The following is a 25,667-nucleotide window of genomic DNA, read 5'->3' as shown; positions in this document are numbered from 1 at the left end:
ATCCGTAAGTGTGGCAGAACATAGCCAGGTCGATCGCCCTCACAGTTACAGTAGCTAGTTTGCAATTTGCATTCACGATTGATCCACCATCTCCATGGTTAAGCTTGACAACAGCAGCGTATATTAAACAAATATTGCAATAAAACTGCTTTGAAAGGTGTGTCACATTGCAGTTTATCCTCACCCTTTTCACCTACAACATTTAATCACTGATGAAGCAATCACAAACGTCCAATAAGATCATAGCATTTTCCTGGTTAGTTAACCAACGAATTGAACCTTTCCAAGCTTTTGGCATCCCAAGGAAATATCAGTTGTAGGCTTGTCATCATCATTCCCTCGTTATAAATTTCAATAATACAGTTGATTCATAGTCCCCCCAAGTCCCTTAGTGAAACCTTTTTACAAGTTATAGCCATGGATGAACAAAGTTTATCCGATATCAGAAATAATGCAAACTCTCAGAGTTTATCTGATGTGTTAAAATGTTGTTTAATCAGGTTTTTGGTAGATGGAGCTGATATGGTGTTGAAAGATGCAAATTTTGGGAAAATGAATCCTGTTGCCGCCTTAATTCTTCTATAGGGGAATGTAGTTTCCATGCAAAAAATGAGAAAACCAATTGCATTGATTCATGGAAACATGAATCTGCCATTGTTGAATTCCTTAAGAACTTCGTTACTTTTCTTCCGGTTCTTATGATCAAACTTGTGGGGTTTCAATTTCCATTATGGTTTTCTTACTTTGTTTTCATGTCTTTGATGTTTCCATTACAAGCTGCGGGGCAAATCAAAGGCTATTTCATGAGAAAACTCTTCAGAATGTTGGATCAAACTAGCAAATCAGTTAAAGCCAAAGCTAAGAACTCAACATGGAATTTGGTATCAAGGATTGGGGTTGCCTTGTTAAGGTCATCCTATGTCTGTTTCATGCTTGTTGGATTGCTGGTGTCAGGGTTTCTTTTGGGGGGTTTCATCATGCAATGCCTGCTGGTGAAACCTATCGAAAAAACACAAACCCTGAATTTCGATTACACAAAACCCAGTCCAATCGCTTTTGTTCCGTTACTGTCTTCACCTGGTGTAGGAGATCCTTCCAGAACCATTTCAAAGGATGATATGAAGTCCAGCATGGAGATCGGTCCCCGTTTTATCCCGTATAATCATCGGTCGCAGCTCAGTCAGGGTCGGTCCTGACATTTTAAGGGCCCTAGGCAAAATAAGAGATACGGGCCCTTAAAAAATAACTTAAATTTCAAGAATAAATTTCGGTAAATGTCAAACAAATTTTTTCATTAAAAATTATACGAGTATATTCTATTACATTAACCAAAATAAAAACATCAAAAAACATCAAGTAAACAGAGCCTTAGCAAATTGTATCAATCATCCATTCATCCTTTTAAAACATTTAAGTTATAACAAAAGTTTACTACACAGACAAATCATAATTTAAAACCAGAAATATGCCAAAACTTTACTAGACAAATCATAATTTATTTTTTTCCCTTCATTCAAGAGAAATAAGAGAATACCAAACATTTTCTTTAATTTTTTGAAGCAACACACAAACCAGAGAATCAAGACAATACAAGAGTCTTTATCCATTCGTTTTTTATTTCGAATACAACAATAAAAACAAAAATTTATAAAGCAAAATAGAGTCAAAGAGAAAGGGGAAAGCGTTACTTGTGAGTCATCGGAGCTTCCCATCGAAGTCGGGTTCATCGGAGCTTCCCATCGGCCATCGAAGTTGGGTTCATCGGAGCAAACAGAAACCAAAATTCAGGTCTCGATTTAAGGGCGTTTTGGCCTTATTTATGTGATTTTCAATTTTGATTTGGATTAAGGTAAATAGATCGGAGTGTTTAGGAAAGTTTTAGGCTTTGATGCTGAAGGTAAATAGAGTGGTGGCCGGTGAGATGTTGAAGGTTTTGGAGAAGGCGGATGTGAGTTGCAGAGAGAAATGGGGAGAGTAAAACGACTTTTAGTGCTTATTAAAGAAATGGGGCCACATTTTATAATTAAATGGTAAGAAAAATGGTACAATAACGTTCATGTCCATAGTACTTATTAAATAAATGGGGGGCCTATTTTATAATTGAATTGTAAGAAATTGTACCGTTCATGTCTGCCATAGTGCTTATTAAATAAATGGGGGCCCTATTTTATAATTGAATTGTAAGAAAAATTGTACAATCACGTGAATGCAATTGCCATCAACTTTTAGTGCTTATTAAAGAAATGAGGACCATGTTTTACAAATGCTTTAGAATATTTATATCCATTTCTTTTTACATATCTTCTAGGGTAAAAGATAAAAAAAATCTGAGTTTGTATCTTGTATCGACTTTCAAGAATGGGCCCCCTCCAAGAATGGGCCTTAGGCGGTCGCCCCCCACGCCTGGGCTCAGGGCCGGCCCTGAGCTCAGTGTTCCATTGAAGTGCCTGAATCCGAATAAAACCTGAAACTAGGAGTCTTCCAGGTACGCATGATCACCTTTGTTGCATTTGAAAAACTTTCATAATGATTCTCACCAAGCATAGTTTCAAGTTTGCAGGTGAGGGTTGAGTTCCTATCTGCCAATGGAGAAGTCACTGGTACGTCAAGGTATCCATGTATGCTTCGATTCAAGAGCCAAACTCTCTGTTTCGCAGAAACCGTCATCAACTGCATTCCTCTCATAACAGGTCACTGATCCGAATTCCAAGTCCCGAACATCAAAATGAATGAATTCACCGAAGGACTCGAGCCGACCACATGCTTGATAGTGATACTCGAACAACGAGCAGAATCTCAACCCGGCACAGGCATCCCCGAAGTCTATGCTGCATCCATTGCTCTCGAGTCCGAGCTCCCTCGGTTGAAGCAGATGATTAGGTATTGGAGGTGAACAGTTTTTGTCTGCATCAGTATATGTTGTTCCTTACTGAGTTGGTAACAGTCCTGGTGTTTTGCAGATCGATGATCACCCCTAATGGGATGCCATGTATTGGTTTATTTGGTGAAAAAGTGGTTTCTCAATCAAAACTCATGCTTTGGTCTAAAATAAGACTGTAACATGTAAATTATAGGTTAAATAGTTATAAATATGGTTGAATAAATTTTAATTTAGTTGATTTGTTACAAATTTGATTCCACTTAAATATACAATATCATAGAACTTAAAAAATGATATATAGTAATATAAAGTATAAATATTTTTAAAAATATATAAAACTTGGATTGTGGGAGCATTTTAAAAAAAATCATAAGATTAAATATAATTTTATTATTTATATATATTCATATGAAAATTAATGAATTATACTATTATATCCATAATCAAGTAATAAATTTAGTTTTTTCAACCTCAACAGGAAATTTGTTAAAGAACTGGAAAGCCCAAATTCAAAGAAGGTCTAATATGAAGCCCGCACATCATACAGTTGTTTGAAAATGGAAATTGGTCGTGGGGATTTCGCAGAAACCCAAAATTTTGAGCTGATTTTTTCCCCATCTTTTTTCTTCTTTTGAGGTGATATTTTGTAAGACTACCTTACTGATAGAAACTGCTTAAGTTCTGGGTAAGCTTTTTCCTTATTAATCTTTCCTTCAGCTTAACTTTCTCGAATTTGGGATTCTGGGTTTCTTATTAATCTCGAATTTGTTTTTAATTTCCATTGATTTGGTTCGCTTGAATACATTCAGATAAATTTCCTCTTTGATTTTCTTTCTTAGATTGATAGTTTAGTAAGATAGTCATTTTTGTCTCTTTTTTTTTCCTGAACAAATTGTATTGAGAGAAGAAACTGGTGAAAAAAAAAAATTAAGGTTGTGCTCTATTGGGACTTGGGAGGATGCGAAAGGTTAAAGATTGAAAAAAATCGTATATAAATTGACAAGGTCAATGCTTGTTTTCTTTTCGCTGGTTTCTTATAACTGGTAGGGTTAAATTTTGATGGAGCTGAATGGTGAAAAGCTATCCATTCTCATCGTCACATTGGCCTTATGTTACTCAGACCCTGGTTTGAGTCGACGATATGTATCCGACACAGTTGTGGTTAGAATTTCAAAGTATTTCAATATATTTGGAGGATCCTTGGAGTTTATATCCCATATCCATGTTTCGGACAGGGTTACTTCAAGAAGAACGAAGAGTCCAAGCCACATAGCTGTAGTTTTATATCCAAAAAGAGTGACAGGAGTTCTAGAAATCATTGCATTTCAGGAATTAAGTACATTACATGATCAATTTATTGGAATACATATTGTTCGATGACAGAATATTCTGAATACTTTCTTTAAAAAGAAAGAATTGGTTCTGAAACGATTTTCATAATAACATTTTGTTAAATTATCAATTTTAGTCTTCTTGCATTGTTACCTTTGATTTTCTCCTTACAAAAATTTTCATGTTTTTCCATTTATTTGGTTTGCCTTTATCCCCAGATCAATGCTCCAGACACTATCTACAGCGTCACTGTCATGGAATCCGTCTCAGAGGAGTGAGTCATTCATCTTTCTCTTTTGCTTCCTTTTGGCTTCAGTATGAACAAACTTAACTTAATCATTAATACTGAATCACACCAATGTAATGCAAATAAAACACCACAAAACATATCCAAAAGGAAATATAAGAATGTTCTTTTTTTATTGATATGGCCTCCACTTTGCAGGTGCATATTTAGATATCATGGAACTTCAGGCATCTCAATTATCATCCCGGAATCGGTGCCCTTTTCATTTGAAGGTGAACACTCTTTCTGTCAATTTCTATTTCTTTCTTGGTTTTCTCTATATGTGATTTGAAAGTGAATTTACAGATATTTGTGCAGAAAACAATTTATGCATTTCTTTATTTTGGACGAACACTTTCAAATTCCTTATTTGTTATAATCTCCCACAATCAATTTAACGGCATACAAATTAGTCCTATACATCCAATAGGGACTCTACATTTAGTTGCTTATAACCTGCTGTCTGGTCTATTTTTCCTGTTACATTTGACTTAGCGTTTTACTGATGATAGCCATAGTTGATAGGCACAAGAATTCTTGAGTAAATTAGCTAATTATGTCTGTTTTTGTCCATAATGACAGTATGTAGAGTAATATTTTCTCCCTGATATCATTCTAGCTGCAGTTTGAGAGCAAATGGGTTCAGAAAGGTCTGGCACTTGTTTCAGAAACTTCCCCGTATGCCTGTCAGAGGTCTAGAGACTCTAGAGAGAACCCCGTTGGCAAGAAGCCAAGCGTATATCCCCAAAATGTGGATCTTCCACCAGTACTGCCTACGAAAAAGAAGAAACCTTATCCTATTCCTTTTAAAGAGATCCAAAGAGCTGCGAGGAAGGATAAGAAACTTGCTGAGAGGGGGATCGAGAAGCTACTTGAGCCTCCAGAAAATGGATTACTTGTTCCTGAACTTATTCCTGTCGCACACGAGGTGCTAGATGCATGGAAAGTCTTGATTAAAGGCCTTGCACAGCTTTTGCATGTCATTCCTGTTTATGGTTGCAGGTACATCGTATTATAGTCTTCAGTTGTGGTGTTGCTGTTGCCTCGTTAGAGATCTGAATATTTTGAAACAATTCTTGCATCTTTGAGTATTCATTTAATTTAGCTCTATGCAGTGAGTGCTCTGAAGTTCATGTGGCTTATAGTGGTCATAAAATTCAGGACTGCAAAGGTCCAACTAGCTCAAAACGCCATGGTTTACATGCATGGGTGAAAGGTTCCGTCAATGACATTCTTATTCCCATAGAGTCATATCACCTTTATGATCCTTTTGGCCGGCGCATCAAGCACGAAACACGGTTTGATTATGATAGGATTCCAGCTGTTGTGGAGCTCTGTATCCAAGCTGGTGTCAACATCCCAGAATATCCTTCACGACGAAGAACAAATCCCATCAGGATGATGGGAAAGAAAGTAATCGATCGTGGTGGATACATTGAGGAACCTAAGCCATGGCGCTCAGTGGATCCATCCTCATCCTCAATTGTAGATCTCGACACATGCGGAGCCTATGGGAGATTTCCACCGCCCCGACCTGAAGACGTACCTGTAATTGCTCAGGAAACAATGAATGCACACGAGGTTGTTCGATCAGGTGTAACGAAATTGATGAAGAAGTACACGGTAAAGGCATGTGGATATTGCTCAGAGGTCCATGTAGGGCCATGGGGTCACAACGCCAAACTCTGCGGAGAATTCAAGCACCAGTGGAGAGACGGGAAGCACGGTTGGCAGGACGCCACGGTCGGTGAAGTTTTCCCACCGAATTATGTGTGGCATGTTCAAGCCCCAAAGGGGCCTCCCTTGAGAGGTGCTTTAAAAAGATATTATGGCAAGGCTCCTGCTGTGGTTGAAGTTTGCATGCAAGCTGGAGCTCAAGTGCCTAATAGATATAAGCCTATGATGAGGCTCGACATTATAGTCCCTGAAAGTGAGGAGGCCAGCTTAGTTGCTTAGTAAGTAGGATTTTTCAGCTTTATTCATAATCCATTTGATGGAGAAGTACACGGTAAAGGCATGTGGATATTGCTCAGAGGTCCATGTAGGGCCATGGGGTCACAACGCCAAACTCTGCGGAGAATTCAAGCACCAGTGGAGAGACGGGAAGCACGGTTGGCAGGACGCCACGGTCGGTGAAGTTTTCCCACCGAATTATGTGTGGCATGTTCAAGCCCCAAAGGGGCCTCCCTTGAGAGGTGCTTTAAAAAGATATTATGGCAAGGCTCCTGGTGGTTGAAGTTTGCATGCAAGCGGAGCTCAAGTGCCTAATAGATATAAGCCTATGATGAGGCTCGACATTATAGTCCCTGAAAGTGAGGAGGCCAGCTTAGTTGCTTAGTAAGTAGGATTTTTCAGCTTTATTCATAATCCATTTTCGGTGCTTTGTATCTTTTGAACTTCGTATAATTTGTTCATATTCTTATTGTGATGTTCCTAACCAAAGATGAAGAAGCCATAATCGTTACTCTATTTTATATCTTACTAATATTCTAAAGACCAAAGAATTGTGTAAATGTATATAACTAATTATGGTAAGGGTTTTTTAAGTTCCGAACATATTTATTGAAGATTGTTCGTGAAGAATTATTTTAGAGAAATATGATTCATTTAGTCTATTATAATGTATCATTATTTCATCTAAACCATAAATGTAACATTATTTTTATACTATGTTATTAACAAAGTTCTAAACATTATGATAATTCTAGGTCAATTAATGTCAGTGTCACTATAACTCCTATTTAAGTAAATCGTTAGGTCAGTTGGGTTTGATAAAAAAATGTTATAGGACAGATGGATCTTGGGATTTAATATCATTCAGAGTTAATGTCTTGTTATTTAATAATTTAATATGTTTTGTGATTTAAGCAAATGCAATAATTTTCTTTTCTAAAAATCTTATAAAAGGTAATTGCAATTATGAAAAACAATAATAAATAAATGTAAAATATAAAATTATACTCCTAATAAATAAACAAGAACCTCCCTTTGTTTGGGAGAAAAGAACCGAAGATGAGCTACCTGTTACCGACATTGACGAAGAAGAAAGAAGTAGACACGATCATCAGAGATACCATTGACAAGGTCCTGGTCCTTCGATTCGGTCGAGCCGACGATGCTGTCTGTCTCCAACTAGATGATATCCTTGCGAAGACGGCGCGTGAGGTTTCCAAATTCGCGACGGTGGCTTTAGTCGACGTAGATTCCGAGGATGTTCAGGTTTACGTTAAGTATTTCGATATCACTTTGATTCCTTCGACTATTTTCTTCTTCAATGCTCATCATATGAAGATGGACTCTGGGTATTTAGTTTTACCTCTTTATCCTTATGTTTTTGTTTGCAATTCGGTTAAATGAATTAAATTCTGCTGTTGGTTCGTTCCTTATTTGCTTTTCTTTAGTTACCGACATAAAAAGCATGATTAGCTAATTATATGTGTTTTAATTATGTTTGGAATTTGGGTTTTATGAACTGCAATGACCTCTTGTTTTCAAACAAAAAAAATGATCTCTGCATCAGATTGGAAGCATTTAGAGACTGTAGTTCAGATGTTAGGGTTCTTCTGCAATTGGTTAATGTTGTGTTATTGTGATTTAGGACCGCGGATCACACGAAATGGGTGGGAGCATTTCATGAAAAGCAGAACTTCATAGATGTTGTAGAGGTATGCTTTATATAGCGCCTAAACAATTTCATGATCTATCAATCTCATTACTTTGTGAGTGATGTAGTTTATTCATGTAACCATTATTGTTTATGTTATCCGTTGGACTTAATTACTAATCGTAGTTAACAATTCCTAGTCTGTAAGTCATCTGCCATGGTCCAATAATTGAAATGAACAATACCTGATAACTTGACGTCATTAAGAAAGTTAGGGAACTGTGATTTATCTTGGTCTAGGAAGTACGGACATAGTTGAAGCTCCTGTATTCTACTTTTGACATGCCAGAATATGTACCAGACTTGGTCGGTCGGATACAGCATAAAAAGTTACAAAATCTTCAATCAGAAACTGTGATAGACAGTAAATTGTTTCAGAACAAATCGAAGAGAAAAATAAAATAAAGGAATTGCTGTCGTTGAAGCAACGGTGACTGGCTGGGGAAGGTGAAGAAAAAACCTCCTACGCTGTGCTGGTATTAATAAAAATAATTTTTCAAAACTATCATGTTCTCATGTCTGCATCCGTGTTTCGTAGATCTTGGTTTTAAGCTTCAGAAGTTAGGCTGTGTGAGTTTTAGACAGTGAGCTTTCTTGTTAGTTGTGTCTCCGTATGTTATTCTAGTTGTCAACTGTCTTCTTTGTTGTTTGTGCTAAGAAATCTTCTCACGGTAGCTTTTATGGATAGGCAGTTGCTACAAAAGTAATAACTGCTGGTAATGAATTTTGGATTCCTACTTCTACGTTGATATTGACGTCTTCGCTTGGAGTTAATCTTTCGTACCTGACCTTGCAGGCAATATTTAGGGGAGCCATGAAAGGCAAGTTGATTGTTCATTGCCCTCTTCCCTCAGAACGAATACCAAGATATCAATTGCTATACAAGGACGTATAAATTTTGGGGTCTTCAAACAGATCCTTTGAAACTTTGGAGTGTCACTGAACCCGCTGATGAATGATTTCAGTTAAAATAAGGTAATGAAACAGGGTGCTTGATCCAGAGACTAAGGTGTCAGTTGAAATGAAGTCTTAGGTCTTGGGCAGTAAAGGTTCAATCAATGTACCAAAACCAGATTAGGTGTAACTAAAGATCATACTCGTATGACTTCATTTTTGAACTCCTACCTTGATCCAAATCCGAAATAAAAGGTCAATCAATTTATATGATTCATTGACTCATTGTCAACAGAGCTTCTTGGATTTTGAGGTCTTTGTTTTGAGTCTTCTCAGCATATCTAACTTCTGTTTAGATATATATATATATATATATATATATGTTTGTATGTATCTCTCTTGATTTTATCTTCCTAATGAATACTTTATTGATTACTGATTATGATTGGTTGCCTTACCTCGAATGTGTTAAATTGGTTTCCTTAGAGATACGGATTGAAACCCGGCTGGTAGGAGAGCAACATATCTCAAGGTCCTCATCTTCTACCTTTATATTTTTTAAATTTTTATTCGGGATCTTAAAGATGTTCGAGACGATCTGTACAATCCATCAAGTTGGTTAGTGGAAAGCGTCTAGAAATGCTAGAAATTGCTGACCAACAATCTAGGAATTCATGACTCGAGACTTGGGAGTCAAGGGTTTTACTCATGAATCCCAATTTTAAAATAATTAAATTCAGAAGACAAGCGCGTTGTCTCCTACCAGTCTTGCAGGTGAAAGACCTTGAATCTATGTAGTCTTTATGAAATTATTTGTCAAAGTATATACACAAAATCTAGATTTTTATGAGTTGTTTGGATTATTCTATTGCTATTTTCTTCCTCATAACAGATCGATTGTCAGCTTCCCTATGAAATTATTCTCAGTAGATGAATCTACTAAAACCTTGTTGCCTGCTCGTTGAATCATCCCAACAAGATATTTTGGTTTCTTATTTGTCAAGATGATTTATCCTGCAGAAAATCCATACAACATTCCACAGCCATAACTCATCATCACGAACAGTGAACACTATATAGCAGTAACGGTTTCAGACTGCACGACCGTCACACCACCAATGAATGTAATAGCATCTGTCATATCTACAATTGTGATAAACACATATCTGAAGCTGTGATAAACATAACGCAATTGAAAACGTGACTGCAATAACAATTTAAATCTCCAAGTTTAATCATTCAAAAAAGTTCAAGCCAGTCAACTGCCAAGCAATTTCCCAAAGAAGTTTGTTGCAAAGGTTAGTTATAAGAACGGGGCTCGTCGAACTGATTCACATGGCCGCAGGGTAAAGAACACCTGCTCTAATTCCTCGTTCTTGAAGATGTTTAAATGCTTTTGCAAAGTTAGATGCGGTAAATCTGCAATTAACTACTATCATATCTGCCATCTCTCATTTCCAATTTCTAAAACTTAGCAGAAAAGCAAATAACAAAGATCAAGCCTTTTCCGGTAATTTTTTTTAAACTTAGGTTTCAGATTCTCTTGGAAACTGCACAGGGGCTGCAGCAAGTTCAAACATCTCTTGACCTCTTGAGATAATAATCATCTCTTTGACAACTAAAGTAATTTAGTTTGTACAATTGTAAAATATGTTGTATTTAAAAAAATAAAATTTGAATCTTAAAAGCACATTGTTATATAAAACATTCCTTCCCATCTCTAACGTCAATTAACCAATTTAACTAAAGCAGGCTGAAATGGTTAATATTTAGCTTCAATGATTGAAGCTAAATTGCAAGTAAAAGAAGAGTAGTGGCACTCTTCATTTCAGGGACAAAAGTAAATGTCGTTTTGTGAGTAATGAGTCTGTTTGCTAGACTTTAGTGAAACATTGCCTCAATCATTGTCATTCCCCTTTTCGATTGGTTACTCCAAAATTGATACTCCCAAAATAATTTTCAGATAATGTCTTCGTTTTAAAATCGTACGGGACCAATTCGTTAGATCGGTTGGATCAGACATTAATGAGTAAAACATGTCAGATAATGTCATTTGTTAAAAATAAACTGAAACGATTTAAAACTAAAGAAATAGATCATAAGGGATTTAAAAGTAAAATAGAAATATCAATAATAGACTTCATAATTTTTTTTTTACAAATTATAAATTTAACCATTGTTTTTATAATCTCATAATAAAGAAATGTTATAATTCACCTTAAAAAGTAGACGTAAACCAAAAATTAACTCCAGCACATGTTAAAAAAGCTAAAACTTATAGTAGTCTTTCGTGTTGGATTCTTTCAGAAGTTCATCAGTTATATCGACACTCACACGCACCTTCCATCAATATCAATTTATATTTGTGCACAACTTCAATTCCGCTAACAACAATATACCCTCTTGCATGATAAAGCAGAGATATTATGACATACTTTTCAAGTTCGTAGAAAATCATAAATGTCTCGTGTGACGAACGAAATTGCATTAGTTCTCGACTTGGAGCCTTTTTTTTTACTTGTTCCACTTGAACAATCTCTCTTTATATACTCAGCCTTCCCTCACCTCCATCAAACTACATTCTTTTCCTTTTTCTCTCGATTAATGTTAATATAAAGTCTCTTAAAATCACAAATCATAAAATTACGACCTCTATTTTTCGACATTCTCTGAAAAGATTATCCAAATATGTATTTGGATATTTGTGTTGCAACTCAAAATTCACTTAAAATCATTAGGCTTCATTGTATATTTCTCTAAAACACTTTTACATATCAATATATAAAACTAAAACAAATAAAACTTTTAAAAAATAACATGACAACGTGTTTTGACGCTTTTGATTGAGATCATGACAAGTACCAAAATATATACACAAAGATGATGAAACATAAGGATTGAGAGAATAGTTAATTAGTTTTGAGTATGAAATTACTTGGTTTTTAGCCAATAATAGGAACAAAAATGCTGCCCATGATAAACTTGGTTCGTACAAGTAAATACAGAAAGGTACAGAAGCCAAACACGATTTGCGATATAAAGTCAAACAGGAAGACCCCAAATCTCCCTATGTGGGTCCATCCATAAAAGAAGGTTTCCATTTGTGTTGTGTTCTTTTCACAAACTTGTAGACAACAAATCCATGCATCGACGAAATGATGAAGCATCAACCGTGAGATAGAGAGATGGAGTTACATAACTTTTGGGGTAAGTGTATGAAACTTCACTATTCATAGATTTATCACAAGATTTTATGGTGAGTTGGTTAGGCATCCCTGGGGGCCCTTAACTCATGGAAAGCAATGGATGTCCAAACACATATTTTTTATGAACTAATTTTGAACTCAAATTTTTATAATTTCATACCTTCTAATTTTTTAATATATTTTTTTTAAATTCATATATTCTAATATAAAATTTCATGTCCGTTCGTGCGGAGAAGTGATGAAAACAGTGGCTTTGATAATATGGCAGCCAAGAAATTACGTGAAAGTCATGTGAAGGGGCTGAGGTTTTCATTTTTCCATCATAGCATAAATAGCCTCTGCAAATCTAAAAGCTTTCAGCTTATCTTCTTTTATGGTTTTAATGAAAGCAACTGTTCATAAGACCACTGTTCATACATGACCATTTAACCAGTTCTTCAGGTCCTAGGCTGTCTTTCTTCATACATGACCATTTGTCAGAATTATTCTTTTTGAAAACCAAAGCTCTAATTCATAAACAAAACCTGTAGATCTCAGGGTAATAAATTATTCCGTTGGAATATTTGTGTTGGTAGAGTTGATGGCTTAGATTTGATTTAATAGGTTGAGTGATTCTTTTTTTTCATGAGGCGACTAATTCTCAAATCCTATTGATAGATATTACAGACTATATATACACAAATACTTTGTTCCCTTTCCTTTTCCTTGCTTTCTTTTTCTTCTTTGGTTGGGTGTTTCTAGGTTTAAACAATGATATTTTATGTTAAATTCATAGGGTTTTGAGATATATTGGCATAGCATTAGTTACATTTTTTATACCTAAGCTTCTTAGAAATGATTCAATAACTTTATCTACGTACCCTCCAACTGTTTGATTAATACTTCTGTCAGTCGTATTGACTGAGGTAAAATTACAAACTTTTTTCTTATGCATATTAATATACTTTTTTCACAACTTTTTTGGGTCCACATTGATACCTAAATTTTTTTATTTTTCTTATATCTATACTTTTTTACAATAGTTTTAGTTTTTTTTTACATTTTTAAAATTTTTATTTTTTGATAATATCCATTACCATTCTTATATATGAGTATAAATTATTCGAATTGTTAATTTTAAGAATATATACACCTTAATTCATGTTCAATTCAATCATTTAAACATGAATTATTATTAAAAGTTCTATTTGGATGGACCAAATTAAATTGCAACTTATCGTTATTCGAATAACTTGAGAACTAAGCTTGGAAATCTAAAGAGTATTTTTTTTTTCTAAATGGAAAGCAAACATGATGTGGTTTCGACATTCGGCTCCCCTCAAAGTATGAACATTTGTTTGTCTACCGTTCATCTCTCTCAGGATTCCCAGTCTGAGAAACTTATAGCCCCTTTTTCTTTTATTGCTCAGAGCGAATCGCTGAACTGTATAAGCATTGGGATCGAAAATGACGGATGAAAGCCACTTTTTTTAATTTATTAATCACTTCCTTAATTTCTCTCTCCCTCGTTAATGTATAAAGAAATTTCCATATCCAACATTTCTGAAAATTTGTTTTGCAAAAGTAGTTTGTCTCGTTTGTATTTGAAGTACAATGATTCTTGGTCAAAATCTGATGCATAATCAGAAATAATAATAAAAAAGCGCAATTTGAACTGTGGAAAGCTAATTCAGCTTGGATTTGCTTTTATTAAACGAATAAACTTAGCTGTTTCTTTGTGGTTCATATCTGGGGTTGGCAAAGTTACATTGAGACTAATATAGTTTGATTATAAAAATATATAAAATAAAGAGTAAATTGTACTTACAATCACCCGGTAATTATTATATTTTTATTAGGTTATGTTATTATTTATATTTGATCTTCCTCTAATGTTTGATTCTAATTACGTTCCGAAGCATTGATATGGTGACCGAGGTTCAGTTCATAGCCAACCAGAAGAGGGTCCATTGCTATTCCATCAATACCTTGCATAGGACACTTCGAAACACACTTTATAGTCTCGAATAAAGTAACCATGTCCCCTAAATATTACAACATTTGCATGTGTTTTGTGAATATGTCTTCTGAATCAAACCCAAAGCCCCCCATAATTCAAGTAAAGAATAATTCATGTCATTTCATTCATTATATATACAAGAATGCATTCTCAATGATTTCTCATTCAAATATGTTATTTCCATTGTAGTTTTTGCAGAAGAAGAAGAAGAAAAGTGAAAGGTTGTAGTTTGTTTTATCAAAAAAAAAAAAGCAAACACCTTTGATCTGTAAGTTGATTCTACCCTTTCCTTATTCCTAACCCTAACCCCATATTCTTTTGTCTACTTTTCCCATGGCCCCATTCACCATTCTCTTTCTTGCTTTCGTTCTTCATAGTGAGTGTCTAAGTGACTAACTGTGATGTGTTTGAAAACAGTAACGAGTGAGTGAGTGAGTGAGTATACTCTTTTTAGTGCTGCCTGCCATGGCACTACAAATCCCACGTTTCTCTCAGCCTGCCTTTACCTTCTTTTTTAATAGTTTCTTCAATTTCATTTTCTTTTCCTTTTCTTCTTTCTCTTTGATGTAATTTTTTTGTTGTTTGATGACTTGATCATATAATTATGTACTTTGTGTCTGCGTTTGATTTGTTGTTCTCTTCATCAAGCTTCTCTTTCTGTTTTTTGCTTTAAATTTAATTCAAAGCAATTTTATTTTTCCTTTTTTTAAGAAAATTGTTTGGCATCAGAGAAAATAAGATGTCAAGCTCCAACAATTCTGCACCAGAACAACTCTGCTACATCCCTTGCAACCTTTGCAACATCACTCTTGCGGTATTTAATTTTGATCCTAAACCCTTTTTCCCTTCTTATTTAATGTTTTTATATAAATCTAATACACATCATCATCATCACCACGATGTCAGTTTCTGTTACTGAAACACATAACGCCTTTGTATAATTGGAGAAGAATGCTAGGTCTTCAGTCGTTCAATATATATAAATAAATAAACCAAAGTTGCTTTTGCTCATAAAATTCCCAGTTTCAATTTATATCAAAGACCCAAACTTTCAAAAGCTTTCTTCTTTCATTTTTCTTTGCAAGAGAATCTTATTTTGTTGGGTTTCTCTTCTGTATGATTATTTTAGGGTTTTATTCTAATGAAGTTAGGTCACTTTCACAAGACTTCTTTTCTCATTCTTTTGCAGAAAAGTCATAAGTTCCCTTAATTTCTTTCTCTTTTGCAGTTCTTATCCTCTGATCTCAGTGAAGTTGTTGAAAAATGGGTCTTAAGTTCATTTTTTTTAGAGAAAACAATAATGGGATGATAGATTAGCTGATATTATTGGAAGAAGATGGAATCTCCTTCAAATTTCACCTTTTCCCTATTAGAATAGGGCACCATCTGCTTTGATGTTTTTGTTTTCTTTTTTGTAAAGCCCAAAAGCTTCTCTCTCTCTCTCTCTCTTTTCCTTTTAATATAATGGAAAACGGAAGGGATTAGCTCTGTTGTCTTCCTCAAAACCCCCATTTTCATGTAGGAAAGATGCTTTCGAACGATGAGAAAGTCCAGCCAGTGTTTGACTACCCATAAAAATAAAAAAATATCAAACAAAGCCCTAGATTTTTTACTGATTGGAATTTTAGACAAAAAAACCTTTCTCTTTTTTCTTAAAGGACATGGAAAGATCCCATGTTGTTCGTTTATATTTTCCATTTGGACAAAAAAAGGCTTAATTTTCTAACAAGCAAACGATCTTCATGTAAAAGGGTTTCATGAGCTAAAATCTGTACATGATTTTCTGCAGGTGAATGTACCATGCAGCAGCTTGTTTGAAACGGTAACAGTCCGATGTGGGCAGTGCACCAATCTTTGTTCAGTGAATTTGGCGGCTTCCTTTCAAACAAGGGCTGGAAAAGATATTCAGGTTTTCTTTTTCAATTTTATTTTCTTGTAGATCCAGGTTTTCTGGGATTTTATCTCTTTCCAAGGAAAATCCTATAGTTTTTCTTAGCCCCTTGAAACTTAGGGTTTCTGAGCCTTCAGATCCCAGAGAAAAAGACCCTATGTGCTGCTAATTAGTGCAATGCAAAGTTTTAGGGTTTCCCATTTTTCATTGATTGGGCCTCAACTCTTAAATGCTGATTGACATGAATCTTTGATTTTATATATACTTTGATCACTACACTGTTTTATCCTTTCTCTTAAGTTTTGTCTTCAGTGTGGTTTTTTCCCTTTGTTTGCTCATTTTATGGGGAAACTGAATCCAAATAAAGGTTTGAGAAAAAGCAGATGGATAATGCTGTGTCTTCGCAGACAATATTTAACCATGTTTGATCATGCATTCGTGCCTGTCCAATCAAAGAGATAGATTCCCAATCTAGTACTTAACAGTGGAACCTAGTAAACTTGGAGATGCGACTAAGGTCATCTCCAAGCTATTAAATCAACATTATATAATTAAAAATGCATCGTGATTTCAATTTAAATCCCAAAATATTGTTAATTGATATCGGTTTTATTGGATGTTTAGGTGCCTAACTACAGCTCATCGGAGTACAGAATTGACCTAGGCTCTTCCTCCAGAAGCAAGAATAAGCCGCTACCCAAGCGACCAACAACTTTAAACACAACAACTCCAGAAAGGGTTGTTAACCGACGTGAGTATTATTTGTGTTTAATTCATTTCATTAACTCTTGGATTTTGGGTTTAGGGTTTCATTTTTTATCTACATTTCATAGACTGCTATTTCTCTTTTTTTTCCCAGCTCCTGACAAGAGGCATAGGGCTCCTTCATTGTACAATCAGTTCATCAAGTAATTTGATCATAATTATACTGATTTTGTTATGATTAATTCATGATTATAAACTAAAAAAATGTGGTATCTTTATAGGGAGGAGATCCAAAGGATCAAGATGAGCAATCCTGACATCACTCATAGGGAGGCATTTAGCACTGCTGCTAAGAATGTAAGTTCAACATTCATTTTTCATGGTCAAAAAACAAAATGATCATATACGTATCTCATTCTTCACGACCGACTGAATCATTATAAGGTTGTTAGCTCTATTATTGTAATATCTTGAAAGTCACGAGTTCGAATACAGTTAATCATGTAATTCTCTTCGAGGTGTAAGGGAATTTTAATTACAGGAAATTAATGATTATAACAGAGTTCCGTTTTTGTGTCCTCAACTGCAGTGGGCTCGATTCCCTCACGTTCATTTTGGACTGATGTTGGAGAATGATAATCAACCTAAGCTCAACGATGTAAGTAGCATTTACATTTATTTGAGCCATTGGGTAAAAGTATTGTACTAATTAGACTTATAGTGTGAAGTATATTCTGGTTTTATATTTTTAAAATAGGTAAAAATGTGACTGCCCGTCGGTAAAATGAGAGAAATGGACATTTTTAACAAGTTTTCATAGATTTTATCGATATGTGGTCACTTAAAAATAGTATTATATATCTTTAAACTATGATTACATATGAAATTAATAATTTTTTTAATTGTTATGAAAATATATATGGCCATTGATTTGTTTCTTAAGGTAAATAAATCTATGTCCTCATTTTTACCTAACCTACTGCTAAGACTAGAAAGATTAACACTGGTTTGTTTGTGTTTATTTTTGTTTAATTTTGTTTACAGGACTCAACTGAGCCATTCCATCAACTGCTTAAGTGAATAAAAGACAATTGATTTTATAAGATAATTTTGCTTCTATATTATATGGATGTTGTTGAAATAAAAGGCTTCCATTTATGAGGGTTGTATGAACTTAAATCTGTTTGTTGAACAACTTTGCTTTATCTATTAATATATGTCATGATTGAAGTTATTATATATATTGAGCTTTGATAACTTGTTCACTATTTTAGTTAGTTAAACACGATTTATTTAACTCTAATTAAAGCTCAATGAAATATTGGATTAATAATTTACATATTAATATCATTCAAAGAGCCAGGATTCAAGTTATTCAGTTTTACCTTCTATTTTATTTTAAAATTAGCATTTCAGTTGTATTTTTATTTGATCTTAAACATATATTCCTTTTCCTAATGAATGATTTTTGCAAGCGTGAGATAATTCTTTCACAAGATGACTACAACTTTCATATAAGTTTCAACATTTAATTCTCCCAATTTTTTTGATACATATATATTAATGATATACATAATTTATCTTGTTAGAGTTTTTTTTTAAAAAACCCTTTTAAGATAAATATTTTAAATAACGTTCACTAAGACTTAATCGATTCTTCAATAAATTTAATGTTATATTTTTAAGAACTTTATCCTTGATTAATAGAATTAGAAATTAAATTATTTTGAATTAAAGTATATACAATTTAAATACAATAAAAGAAGCATAAGTATAGTTTTAATAGGATATGATGTGATTTAACAATAACTAATTTTTTTTTTGAAAAAAACAACTTTAAAAAATTATAATTTTCACTATAAATTTGTTTTTATTATATTGAAAATATTAAAAAATCCATTAAAATAAAAGCACTAAAAAATTCTAAAGACAGAACATAAAACATATACATTTTAGGATTATCGATTTCAAAGAGACCGAGTCAAGGTTTGAAACAAAAACAACTCCCACCAAACTCCGTTTCATCACCACCAATTATTTACTGCCACGTCTCATAAATTGTTTGGCTTATCCGTGTCCCCTCACCGCGCTGTCATTCTTGCAACCGTCGGTCATCATTTTCTCACCCATTTCCCTTTTTATGTTCATTTTCTCCGCATAAAATCCCCCCTCTTAATCTCCTCTCAAAAGCAAATTTCACCGAAAAAGAATTTTTTTGGAAGCCTTTGAACCGATGTCGTCTCCTTCGTCGTTTAGGAAAACCTCGTGCATTTCACGGAGATTCTCGAGGTCATTGAGACAATCATCAGCCAGAACGGCGGCGTTCGCAACAGTCTCAACCAGGGAGGCTCAGCCGGAGTCTTCTGATTCGTCGCCGTCTATGCCGGCGGATGGAGGGGATTCGTGGTCGACGTTGCTGCCGGAGCTGTTAATTGAGATCATGGAGCGCGTGGAAGCGAGTGAAGAAATGTGGCCCGGAAGGAAAGACGTGGTTGCTTGCGCTTGCGTGTGTAAGAAGTGGAGAGAAGTTACTAGAAAGATCGTTAAGGCTTCTCCTCAAAATAGCGGCAAAATCACTTTCCCTTCCTGTCTTAAGCAGGTAATTCAATTTTTTTGCTTTTTTTTAATTGAAATTGAAATATAATTTCATTATCTGGTACAAATGTTTTAAGGTAGCATGTATAAATTTCATTAAGGTTTTAAATATTTGAAATTTAGAGTAGTTTAATTTTTTAGGATTTGGAGTGTTTGCGAGTTGGGATGATTTGTGGGGAATTGGTGTAAATTAGTCTTTTGGGGAGTTACTTGTTTTGTTCTAGTTTATGGTAATGTTATTTTCTGATAGTTCTTATTGATTGATGCCTTTTATTCCTGGTATTTAATTTAGGGAATTAGTTTGTGCTTCTTCTTTGTATTATAAGGGAAATATTCTAGGTATAGAGGTACACAATTCCTATCAAATGACATTTTTCTGGTTTTTGGAAGTTAAACTTAGTTCAAATTTTAACCACGTAGTGTCAAGTTTAAGCTTTTAACATGTTTTACTTCTACTAGAAATGACACTTTTTTTGCTGTTACGGAAGTGAATTATCCTTTGGAGGGTTGGGATTTGTTTTCTGGGCACTCCCAATAATCAGAAATTTTTTTGTTTCGAATCACACAAATTGAGAATAAATAGAGGTTCTGTCTTTTGTCATCTTTAACTGTAATCACTTATTGCTATTAGTTTGGATTTTTACAGAATTTCAGCTGCTTTGCAGTTGCTGGTTACGAGTATAGAATGCTTTTGGGATTCAGAGTTATCGATCGATGAATAAGTCAATATGTTTTGGAGCTGATGGTTTTATTCTCTTTTGTTATGCAGCCTGGTCCACTGGAGTTTCCAAACCAGTGCATTATAAAGCGGAACAGAAAAAACTCGACATTTTTCCTTTATCTTGCCTTTTCACCATGTAAGTACTTTTTCTTCACAAGCAAAACTTGACAAGAACGTGTTAATTAGACTGATATGCTGAAATACATGCGGAAAAAAGGGTTAAAAGGGACATAATCTGCTTTGTCAAAGGTCTTAAATTGACTTTTGACTTCCATTTAGGTAGGTGCAAAACTATGGACTTCTAACCTAATACCTTTGACCAAGTCAGTCATACTTGATCTCAACCTTTCAAAATCTATATAATCGTTTAGACTGATTATCAATTTGCCTATTGGTCTTAGATTTGGGTTTTTTTTAATGTGATGATGCCAGTCTGCTCACCATTTTCTCTTGAAAACAATGTACACTTGCTAATGTTGTTTTACTAGAACTCGTCTTCACATTCTTGTAACCAGTCTTTGAAGGGTGTGTGGATAAGTCTCCTGTGCTTGGTTCTTAAATTATATCTTCTGTTTTTTATTTACCAGCAGCTTCTAATCTGTATGCTATTACACTCTGGACTCATCTCTTCATGCGGCTGGGTTTTTCTTTAAAAACTTTGTGTTGGAATAATCTTGTAATAAGCATAATAAAATCATGACTGTGGCTTCTGAGAGTGAAGATATGGATCACTAAACAGTTTGATATGTTTCAAGTTTCTGGTCTCACTAGTCTTCTTTAGTTGTGGTGGCATTGTATTCAACATGATGACAGGTTGATAACTGTGTTGGCTATGTTGTTGACACAGGCATATGAATGAAGCTATTGCTCAAGTCGTAAGGATCTGATTATGTAACCTCTTTGCACCCCACTCTCTGTCTTTTACGCTCTTGATATCTTTCCATCTTCAGAGATGCAGGGTAGTGATATTTTCCTTATGGAAGTGGCAAATTTGGGCAATGGAAAACATGCTAGGATAACAATGATTCCCTTCCTTTCAGTTATATATTTAACAATTCACTTAGTAAAGATGCCCGGGTCATTGTGTTATTACTAAGTACAGAGTTTAAAATCTTATTTCCAATTTGATTTTACACCTAACATTTCTTTGCCTGATTTAAGTATGTTACAATCAGTCTGGTATCAATTATTCTTTTTCCTCAAAGATGATGCTGCCAGTTATAAAGCTATATAGGTTAGCTTTTGTTTATAAACCAAGACATTTTTGTCTTTTGATTTTAGTTAATCAGAGAATGCGGTAGGGTTTATTATGGTTTAACCAATCTTTAGCAGTTGTCTTTTTGGCCAACATGCAACTGGATGACATTACATGTCTGTGGTTGAAATCTACTTTATTTAGTCTTTTCCTGATGTTGGCAGCATTCACTGACAAGGGGAAGATACTATTAGCAGCACGAAGATATCGACATGGTGCTCATATTGAGTATATTATATCCCTTGATCCAAATGAACTATCTCAAGGCAGTAATGCCTATGTCGGGAAGCTAAGGTACGTGGCTCATATCTTGTGCTCTCTCTTGCTGAAATTCTGTTTACAGGATCTGTTTGTTTTGGATATGGTGGATACGGGTTTTATAGAAGTACAATTTACATTTTACTATATACCTTTTAAGGAACAAAAACTTCTATGTGGTGGCCGTTAAAGGGACAGCCATTTTTTGAGGAACAATATTCATGATGCCATTACTTTCTTTTCTTGTTACAAGTTACAAAAAAAAAAAAATCGAATCTTTATGGTTCACTTTATAATTCAGCTGACACAAATTCAAAATCTTTGTAGTTCGGATTTTCTAGGTACCAACTTTAAAATCTATGACAGTCAGCCGCCACATAGTGATGCAAAGCCCTCCAGCTGCAGATCAAGTCGCAGATTTGCAAGTAAGCAAATCTGCCCCCAAGTTTCAGCTGGCAGTTTCGAGGTTGGGCAAGTGTCTTACAAGTTCAATCTCTTGAAATCAAGAGGTCCCAGGAGGATGATTTGCTCAATACAGTGCCCTTTGCCAGAAAATATGGTTGATGACAGGCATTTAGATAACACTGAGATGAAAATGCCAGAGCATGATGTATCCGGCCATACAACTTTGAGGAACAAAGCTCCAAGATGGCATGAACATTTACAGTGCTGGTGCTTGAATTTCCATGGTCGGGTAACTGTAGCATCCGTGAAAAACTTTCAGCTGGCTGCAACTGTGGAGCAGAGCCAACCGGGAGGGAAAGAAGAGGAGGAAACTGTTCTACAGTTTGGTAAAGTAGCGGATGATACATTCACCATGGATTATAGGCAGCCCTTGTCAGCTTTTCTTGCTTTTGCCATCTGCCTTACAAGCTTTGGTACAAAACTGGCTTGTGAGTGATTCAATGTCGATGTACTATATATATATAAACAAGTTGTTCTGCATGTTAAGTATAATGTTTTTTAAAATTTCACTTTCAAATCTTGTAGACAGCCTTGGCTTAGTGAGACAAAGCAAATAATGTACATGTTTCTCTTGTATCTAATAACATTTACTGAAATTATTGGCTGCAAAAATGTCTTACTGTTCATATTGTGTATATTACATCAAGATGAAAGTACTTTAATGACTTTGCTAACAAGCCATAGAAAGGCATTCTCTAAGGTTTTCATATCAAGAAATATCGTGCAACATTCAAGAGAATTCCTTGAAACATTCAAGAACACAAACCTCATAGTCATCAGACAAAGTCGAAGACACTGTTATTACACACAAACCATAGTACCAGTAGTGAAACATTTATTTACATTACAAAGTTTTAGGACTCGGACACTGAACACCATATTCGAGTTCTGTTTGACGTAACGATAAGACCCTGCTCACTTCTTCCCTCGCAGCTTTGTACCAAGTGCCCTCTCGAGTTTACCAATTATCTGCTGGTTAGGAATAGCTTTTCCAGATTCATACTCTTGTATGATTTGAGGCTTCTCGTTGATCATCTGTAGGATGACATGAAAGATTCAATGAAAGAACTTAACAATAAATAAGGGAGCTGTAACACTCTTAGGGAATAAGAATCAGCATACACATGGATGAACAAAGAGACCTGGGCAAGTTGAGCCTGGGTGAGTTTCTTATCCGTTCGGGCCTGCATGATGGCTTTCTTCAGTTCTGTTGGCACTCGTTCATCTGTTCATTAGTTTTTAAACACGGTCAAACACTTGGGAGGCTAGACTTAGGGTCATATTATAATATCCGATTATGTAAATGAGAAGAGCATCTCGCTTGTTACAAAAGGAGAGCGAAGGAGATCACCGAAACATGTAATCAGGTTATTCACGAAATTATGTAAATGAGAAGGCAGCATAATTGATCTTTTAAAGCAATATTGAACAACTAATTCGACTTGTACGTGATAAAAATGAGGGATGGAAGGAAAGGGAATAAAGGATTTCTTACGAGCAAGATTTTCAGTTTCTTCATCAAGCTTCCTTGTATTCAAAGTAGTACCACTAGATGCTGCCTTGTTCGTCCCAGCATTCGCTGCAAATTCCCATTTACAAGAAACAGATTTTCATTATTCGCTATCATCAATAAAAAATAACCCTAATTGATATTAAAAAATGAAAACTATATTAGGTATTTCCAATTTTTTCCCAAAAGAAAAGGAGGATTTTAAAAAAAAAAGATACATTTTTTGACGGATTCGATCTCGGCGCCAGCTCGACGGGCGGCGTTGACGACTTTCTCATCCTTCTTGGTTGCGGCGCTTGGGGCTTTTTTCCGAATCACAACAGGCTCCCAGTCTTGAGTCAAAGGTCCGATTCCGGCCATTTTTGCAAGCTCTTGAATTCCTTTGATCGGATTAAAGGGAAGTGAAAGTAAGGAATCGAAAAGAGAAATTTTCTTCTCTTTTTCTGGTTAGAATTCGTGTATTTATAGGTAGTATTAATGATCTGAGTAAAAATTAAACATTAATTATCTAATATTATCCAATTATTAATTTATTAATTACTATTATTAGATGACGTGGTATTAATCCTTATAAATGTTAAAAGTTTTTTGGACTGGACTTCTGATTTGGGCTTCTTATAATGTCCGAAGCCTCGTCCAGATTAGAAGTTTTGTAGGTTAAATTTTTTTAATCCTTTTATAATATATAAATTGTAGATTTATTTTTTGTATTTTGATTTGATAAAATTTTAATCTTATTATTATTTTAATTTTAAAATTTTGATTTCTGATTAAATTATATGATTATAAATAATCACATGATAAAATTTTAATCATTCATGATTAAAATCAATTGGTTCCTTTCCTATTTTTCCTCATTAAGTACATAATTTTGTTAGGAGAAGAAGATATTTTACTTTGAATGCACTGTCTCAATGCCTAGAAATATTTTAATTTTCTACTTTTTGATGTCAAACTTCTTCAACAGACACTACTTCGATTTGTACATGTATTTCATATCGTTATGATAGCATCTATATATACTAACATTGTTATAAAATTGGAGTGTCATAATAACTTGGGAGTCCATCGTTCTCTGTGAAAATCACAGAAAGAAATTAAACTCCTCACTCACTGTAACAGTTTTAGGGAATAAGCATCAGCATACACATGGATGAAGAGAGAGACCTGGGCAAGTTGAGTCTGGGTGAGTTTCTTATCCATTCGAGCCTGCATGATAGATTTCTTCAGTTCTGTTGGCACTCTTTCATCTGTTCATTGGTTTTTAAACACTTGGGAGCAATAATTTGATTTCATACGTAAAAACAAGTAATTTAACACTGGCATAATTCAGTTAAAATGGGACAAATAGAAGAAGAAGAAAATAACGGAAGGGAATAAAGTATTTCTTACGAGCAAAATTTTCAGTTTCTTCATCAAGCTTCCCTGTGTTCAAAGTAGTACAACTAGATGCTGCCTTGTTCGTCTCAGCATTCCCTGGAAATTCCCATTAACAAGAAATAGATTTTTATTATTGTTTTATCATCGACGAAAGAACAACCCTAATTGAGATAAAAAAAAAGTTGCAAATTATATTAGGTATTTCTCCTTTTTTTCCCACCAAAAGAAGAGGGAGAAAAAGAATAAAAAACACATTTTTTTGACGAATTCGATCTCGGCCCCGGCTCGACGGGATCCCGGAATTGAGTTAAAGGTCCGATTTCGGCCATTCTTGCACGCTCTTGAATTTCTTTGATCGGATTAAAGGAAAAGGAAAGTAAGGAATAGAAAACAGTGGCTAAGTCATAGAAGATCAATATTCATTCGAACACTACTGTATTCTTGTATTAATAGAATAGAATAAAGCGCATGAATCGGATGCATTCTCCATTGAAAAACAGTGGTTAAGTTATAGATGATCAATATTTATACTATCTTATTTTGCTATTTAATCCCTGAACTTGATTGGTTTTTTAATTTAATCCATTTGGTCTACATTAGTTTTGAAACTTAATAATTTATTCTA

The 25,667-nt window shown here is 34.6% G+C and overlaps 5 protein-coding genes and 1 pseudogene across 10 annotated transcripts; 5 read left to right on the top strand and 1 right to left on the bottom strand.

Moving 5' to 3' along the window:
- The first annotated feature begins 417 nt into the window (after positions 1–417).
- On the top strand, positions 418–2,893 carry LOC120127756 (annotated as a pseudogene).
- Positions 2,894–3,450: 557 nt separating this feature from the next.
- On the top strand, positions 3,451–6,993 carry LOC120127870 (APO protein 1, chloroplastic-like). Of its 3 annotated transcripts, none has more exons than XM_039145675.1 (6): positions 3,451–3,566; positions 4,432–4,487; positions 4,659–4,732; positions 5,125–5,501; positions 5,615–6,406; positions 6,789–6,993. In XM_039145675.1, exons 2-6 carry the CDS (start codon positions 4,436–4,438, stop codon positions 6,835–6,837), a joined length of 1,344 nt encoding a protein of 447 aa, XP_039001606.1. In that variant the 5' UTR covers positions 3,451–3,566; positions 4,432–4,435; the 3' UTR covers positions 6,838–6,993. The 3 variants fall into 3 exon arrangements, with proteins under 3 accessions (XP_039001606.1, XP_039001605.1, XP_039001604.1); XM_039145674.1 differs by having other exon boundaries at positions 5,615–6,437; positions 6,820–6,993; XM_039145673.1 differs by lacking the exon at positions 6,789–6,993 and having other exon boundaries at positions 5,615–6,493.
- A 518-nt stretch (positions 6,994–7,511) lies between these two features.
- LOC120127660 (thioredoxin-like protein 4B) lies at positions 7,512–9,342 on the top strand. The gene is made up of 3 exons (XM_039145524.1): positions 7,512–7,801; positions 8,098–8,164; positions 8,960–9,342. Exons 1-3 carry the CDS (start codon positions 7,512–7,514, stop codon positions 9,056–9,058), a joined length of 456 nt encoding a protein of 151 aa, XP_039001455.1. The 3' UTR covers positions 9,059–9,342.
- Positions 9,343–14,296: 4,954 nt separating this feature from the next.
- On the top strand, positions 14,297–18,026 carry LOC120127658 (axial regulator YABBY 5-like). 4 transcript variants are annotated; one of them, XM_039145522.1, is made up of 8 exons: positions 14,297–14,530; positions 14,992–15,076; positions 16,052–16,171; positions 16,778–16,904; positions 17,013–17,061; positions 17,140–17,215; positions 17,448–17,516; positions 17,903–18,026. In XM_039145522.1, exons 2-8 carry the CDS (start codon positions 15,002–15,004, stop codon positions 17,936–17,938), a joined length of 552 nt encoding a protein of 183 aa, XP_039001453.1. In that variant the 5' UTR covers positions 14,297–14,530; positions 14,992–15,001; the 3' UTR covers positions 17,939–18,026. The 4 variants fall into 4 exon arrangements, with proteins under 4 accessions (XP_039001453.1, XP_039001452.1, XP_039001451.1 ...); XM_039145521.1 differs by lacking the exon at positions 14,297–14,530 and adding an exon at positions 14,576–14,685; XM_039145520.1 differs by lacking the exon at positions 14,297–14,530 and adding an exon at positions 14,591–14,693.
- Positions 18,027–19,003: 977 nt separating this feature from the next.
- Positions 19,004–22,764, top strand: LOC120127867 (tubby-like F-box protein 7). Its single transcript, XM_039145671.1, has 4 exons — positions 19,004–19,457; positions 20,223–20,310; positions 21,594–21,723; positions 22,015–22,764. Exons 1-4 carry the CDS (start codon positions 19,092–19,094, stop codon positions 22,586–22,588), a joined length of 1,158 nt encoding a protein of 385 aa, XP_039001602.1. The 5' UTR covers positions 19,004–19,091; the 3' UTR covers positions 22,589–22,764.
- Positions 22,765–23,010: 246 nt separating this feature from the next.
- On the bottom strand, positions 23,011–24,110 carry LOC120127869 (multiprotein-bridging factor 1a). Its single transcript, XM_039145672.1, has 4 exons — positions 23,881–24,110; positions 23,648–23,731; positions 23,295–23,377; positions 23,011–23,187 (listed from the first exon to the last, which is right to left on the bottom strand). The coding sequence occupies exons 1-4, from the start codon at positions 24,020–24,022 to the stop codon at positions 23,068–23,070; spliced, it is 429 nt and encodes a 142-aa protein (XP_039001603.1). The 5' UTR covers positions 24,023–24,110; the 3' UTR covers positions 23,011–23,067.
- Positions 24,111–25,667: the final 1,557 nt, after the last annotated feature.

Source organism: Hibiscus syriacus, unplaced genomic scaffold, assembly GCF_006381635.1.
Source record: "Hibiscus syriacus cultivar Baekdansim isolate YM2019G1 unplaced genomic scaffold, ASM638163v2 tig00110472_pilon, whole genome shotgun sequence".
Taxonomy (NCBI): domain Eukaryota; kingdom Viridiplantae; phylum Streptophyta; class Magnoliopsida; order Malvales; family Malvaceae; genus Hibiscus; species Hibiscus syriacus.
The sequence above is the reverse complement of the archived record's forward strand: the minus strand, read 5'-3'. Positions and strand labels throughout refer to the sequence as shown.

Coding starts and splice junctions, on each gene's coding strand:
- LOC120127870 (XM_039145675.1), top strand. CDS start 4,436: ATGCTCCAGACACTATCTACAGCGTCACTGTCATGGAATCCGTCTCAG. Junction 4,488..4,658: donor ATGGAATCCGTCTCAGAGGA/GTGAGTCATTCA, acceptor TCCACTTTGCAG/GTGCATATTTAGATATCATG. Junction 5,502..5,614: donor ATTCCTGTTTATGGTTGCAG/GTACATCGTATT, acceptor AGCTCTATGCAG/TGAGTGCTCTGAAGTTCATG.
- LOC120127658 (XM_039145522.1), top strand. CDS start 15,002: ATGTCAAGCTCCAACAATTCTGCACCAGAACAACTCTGCTACATCCCT. Junction 15,077..16,051: donor TTTGCAACATCACTCTTGCG/GTATTTAATTTT, acceptor GATTTTCTGCAG/GTGAATGTACCATGCAGCAG. Junction 17,517..17,902: donor ATCAACCTAAGCTCAACGAT/GTAAGTAGCATT, acceptor TTTTGTTTACAG/GACTCAACTGAGCCATTCCA.
- LOC120127869 (XM_039145672.1), bottom strand. CDS start 24,022: ATGGCCGGAATCGGACCTTTGACTCAAGACTGGGAGCCTGTTGTGATT. Junction 23,732..23,880: donor GATCGAATCCGTCAAAAAAT/GTATCTTTTTTT, acceptor GGGAATTTGCAG/CGAATGCTGGGACGAACAAG. Junction 23,188..23,294: donor CCCAGGCTCAACTTGCCCAG/GTCTCTTTGTTC, acceptor GTCATCCTACAG/ATGATCAACGAGAAGCCTCA.
- LOC120127660 (XM_039145524.1), top strand. CDS start 7,512: ATGAGCTACCTGTTACCGACATTGACGAAGAAGAAAGAAGTAGACACG. Junction 7,802..8,097: donor CATATGAAGATGGACTCTGG/GTATTTAGTTTT, acceptor ATTGTGATTTAG/GACCGCGGATCACACGAAAT. Junction 8,165..8,959: donor ACTTCATAGATGTTGTAGAG/GTATGCTTTATA, acceptor CTGACCTTGCAG/GCAATATTTAGGGGAGCCAT.
- LOC120127867 (XM_039145671.1), top strand. CDS start 19,092: ATGTCGTCTCCTTCGTCGTTTAGGAAAACCTCGTGCATTTCACGGAGA. Junction 19,458..20,222: donor TCCCTTCCTGTCTTAAGCAG/GTAATTCAATTT, acceptor TTTGTTATGCAG/CCTGGTCCACTGGAGTTTCC. Junction 20,311..21,593: donor TTATCTTGCCTTTTCACCAT/GTAAGTACTTTT, acceptor TGATGTTGGCAG/CATTCACTGACAAGGGGAAG.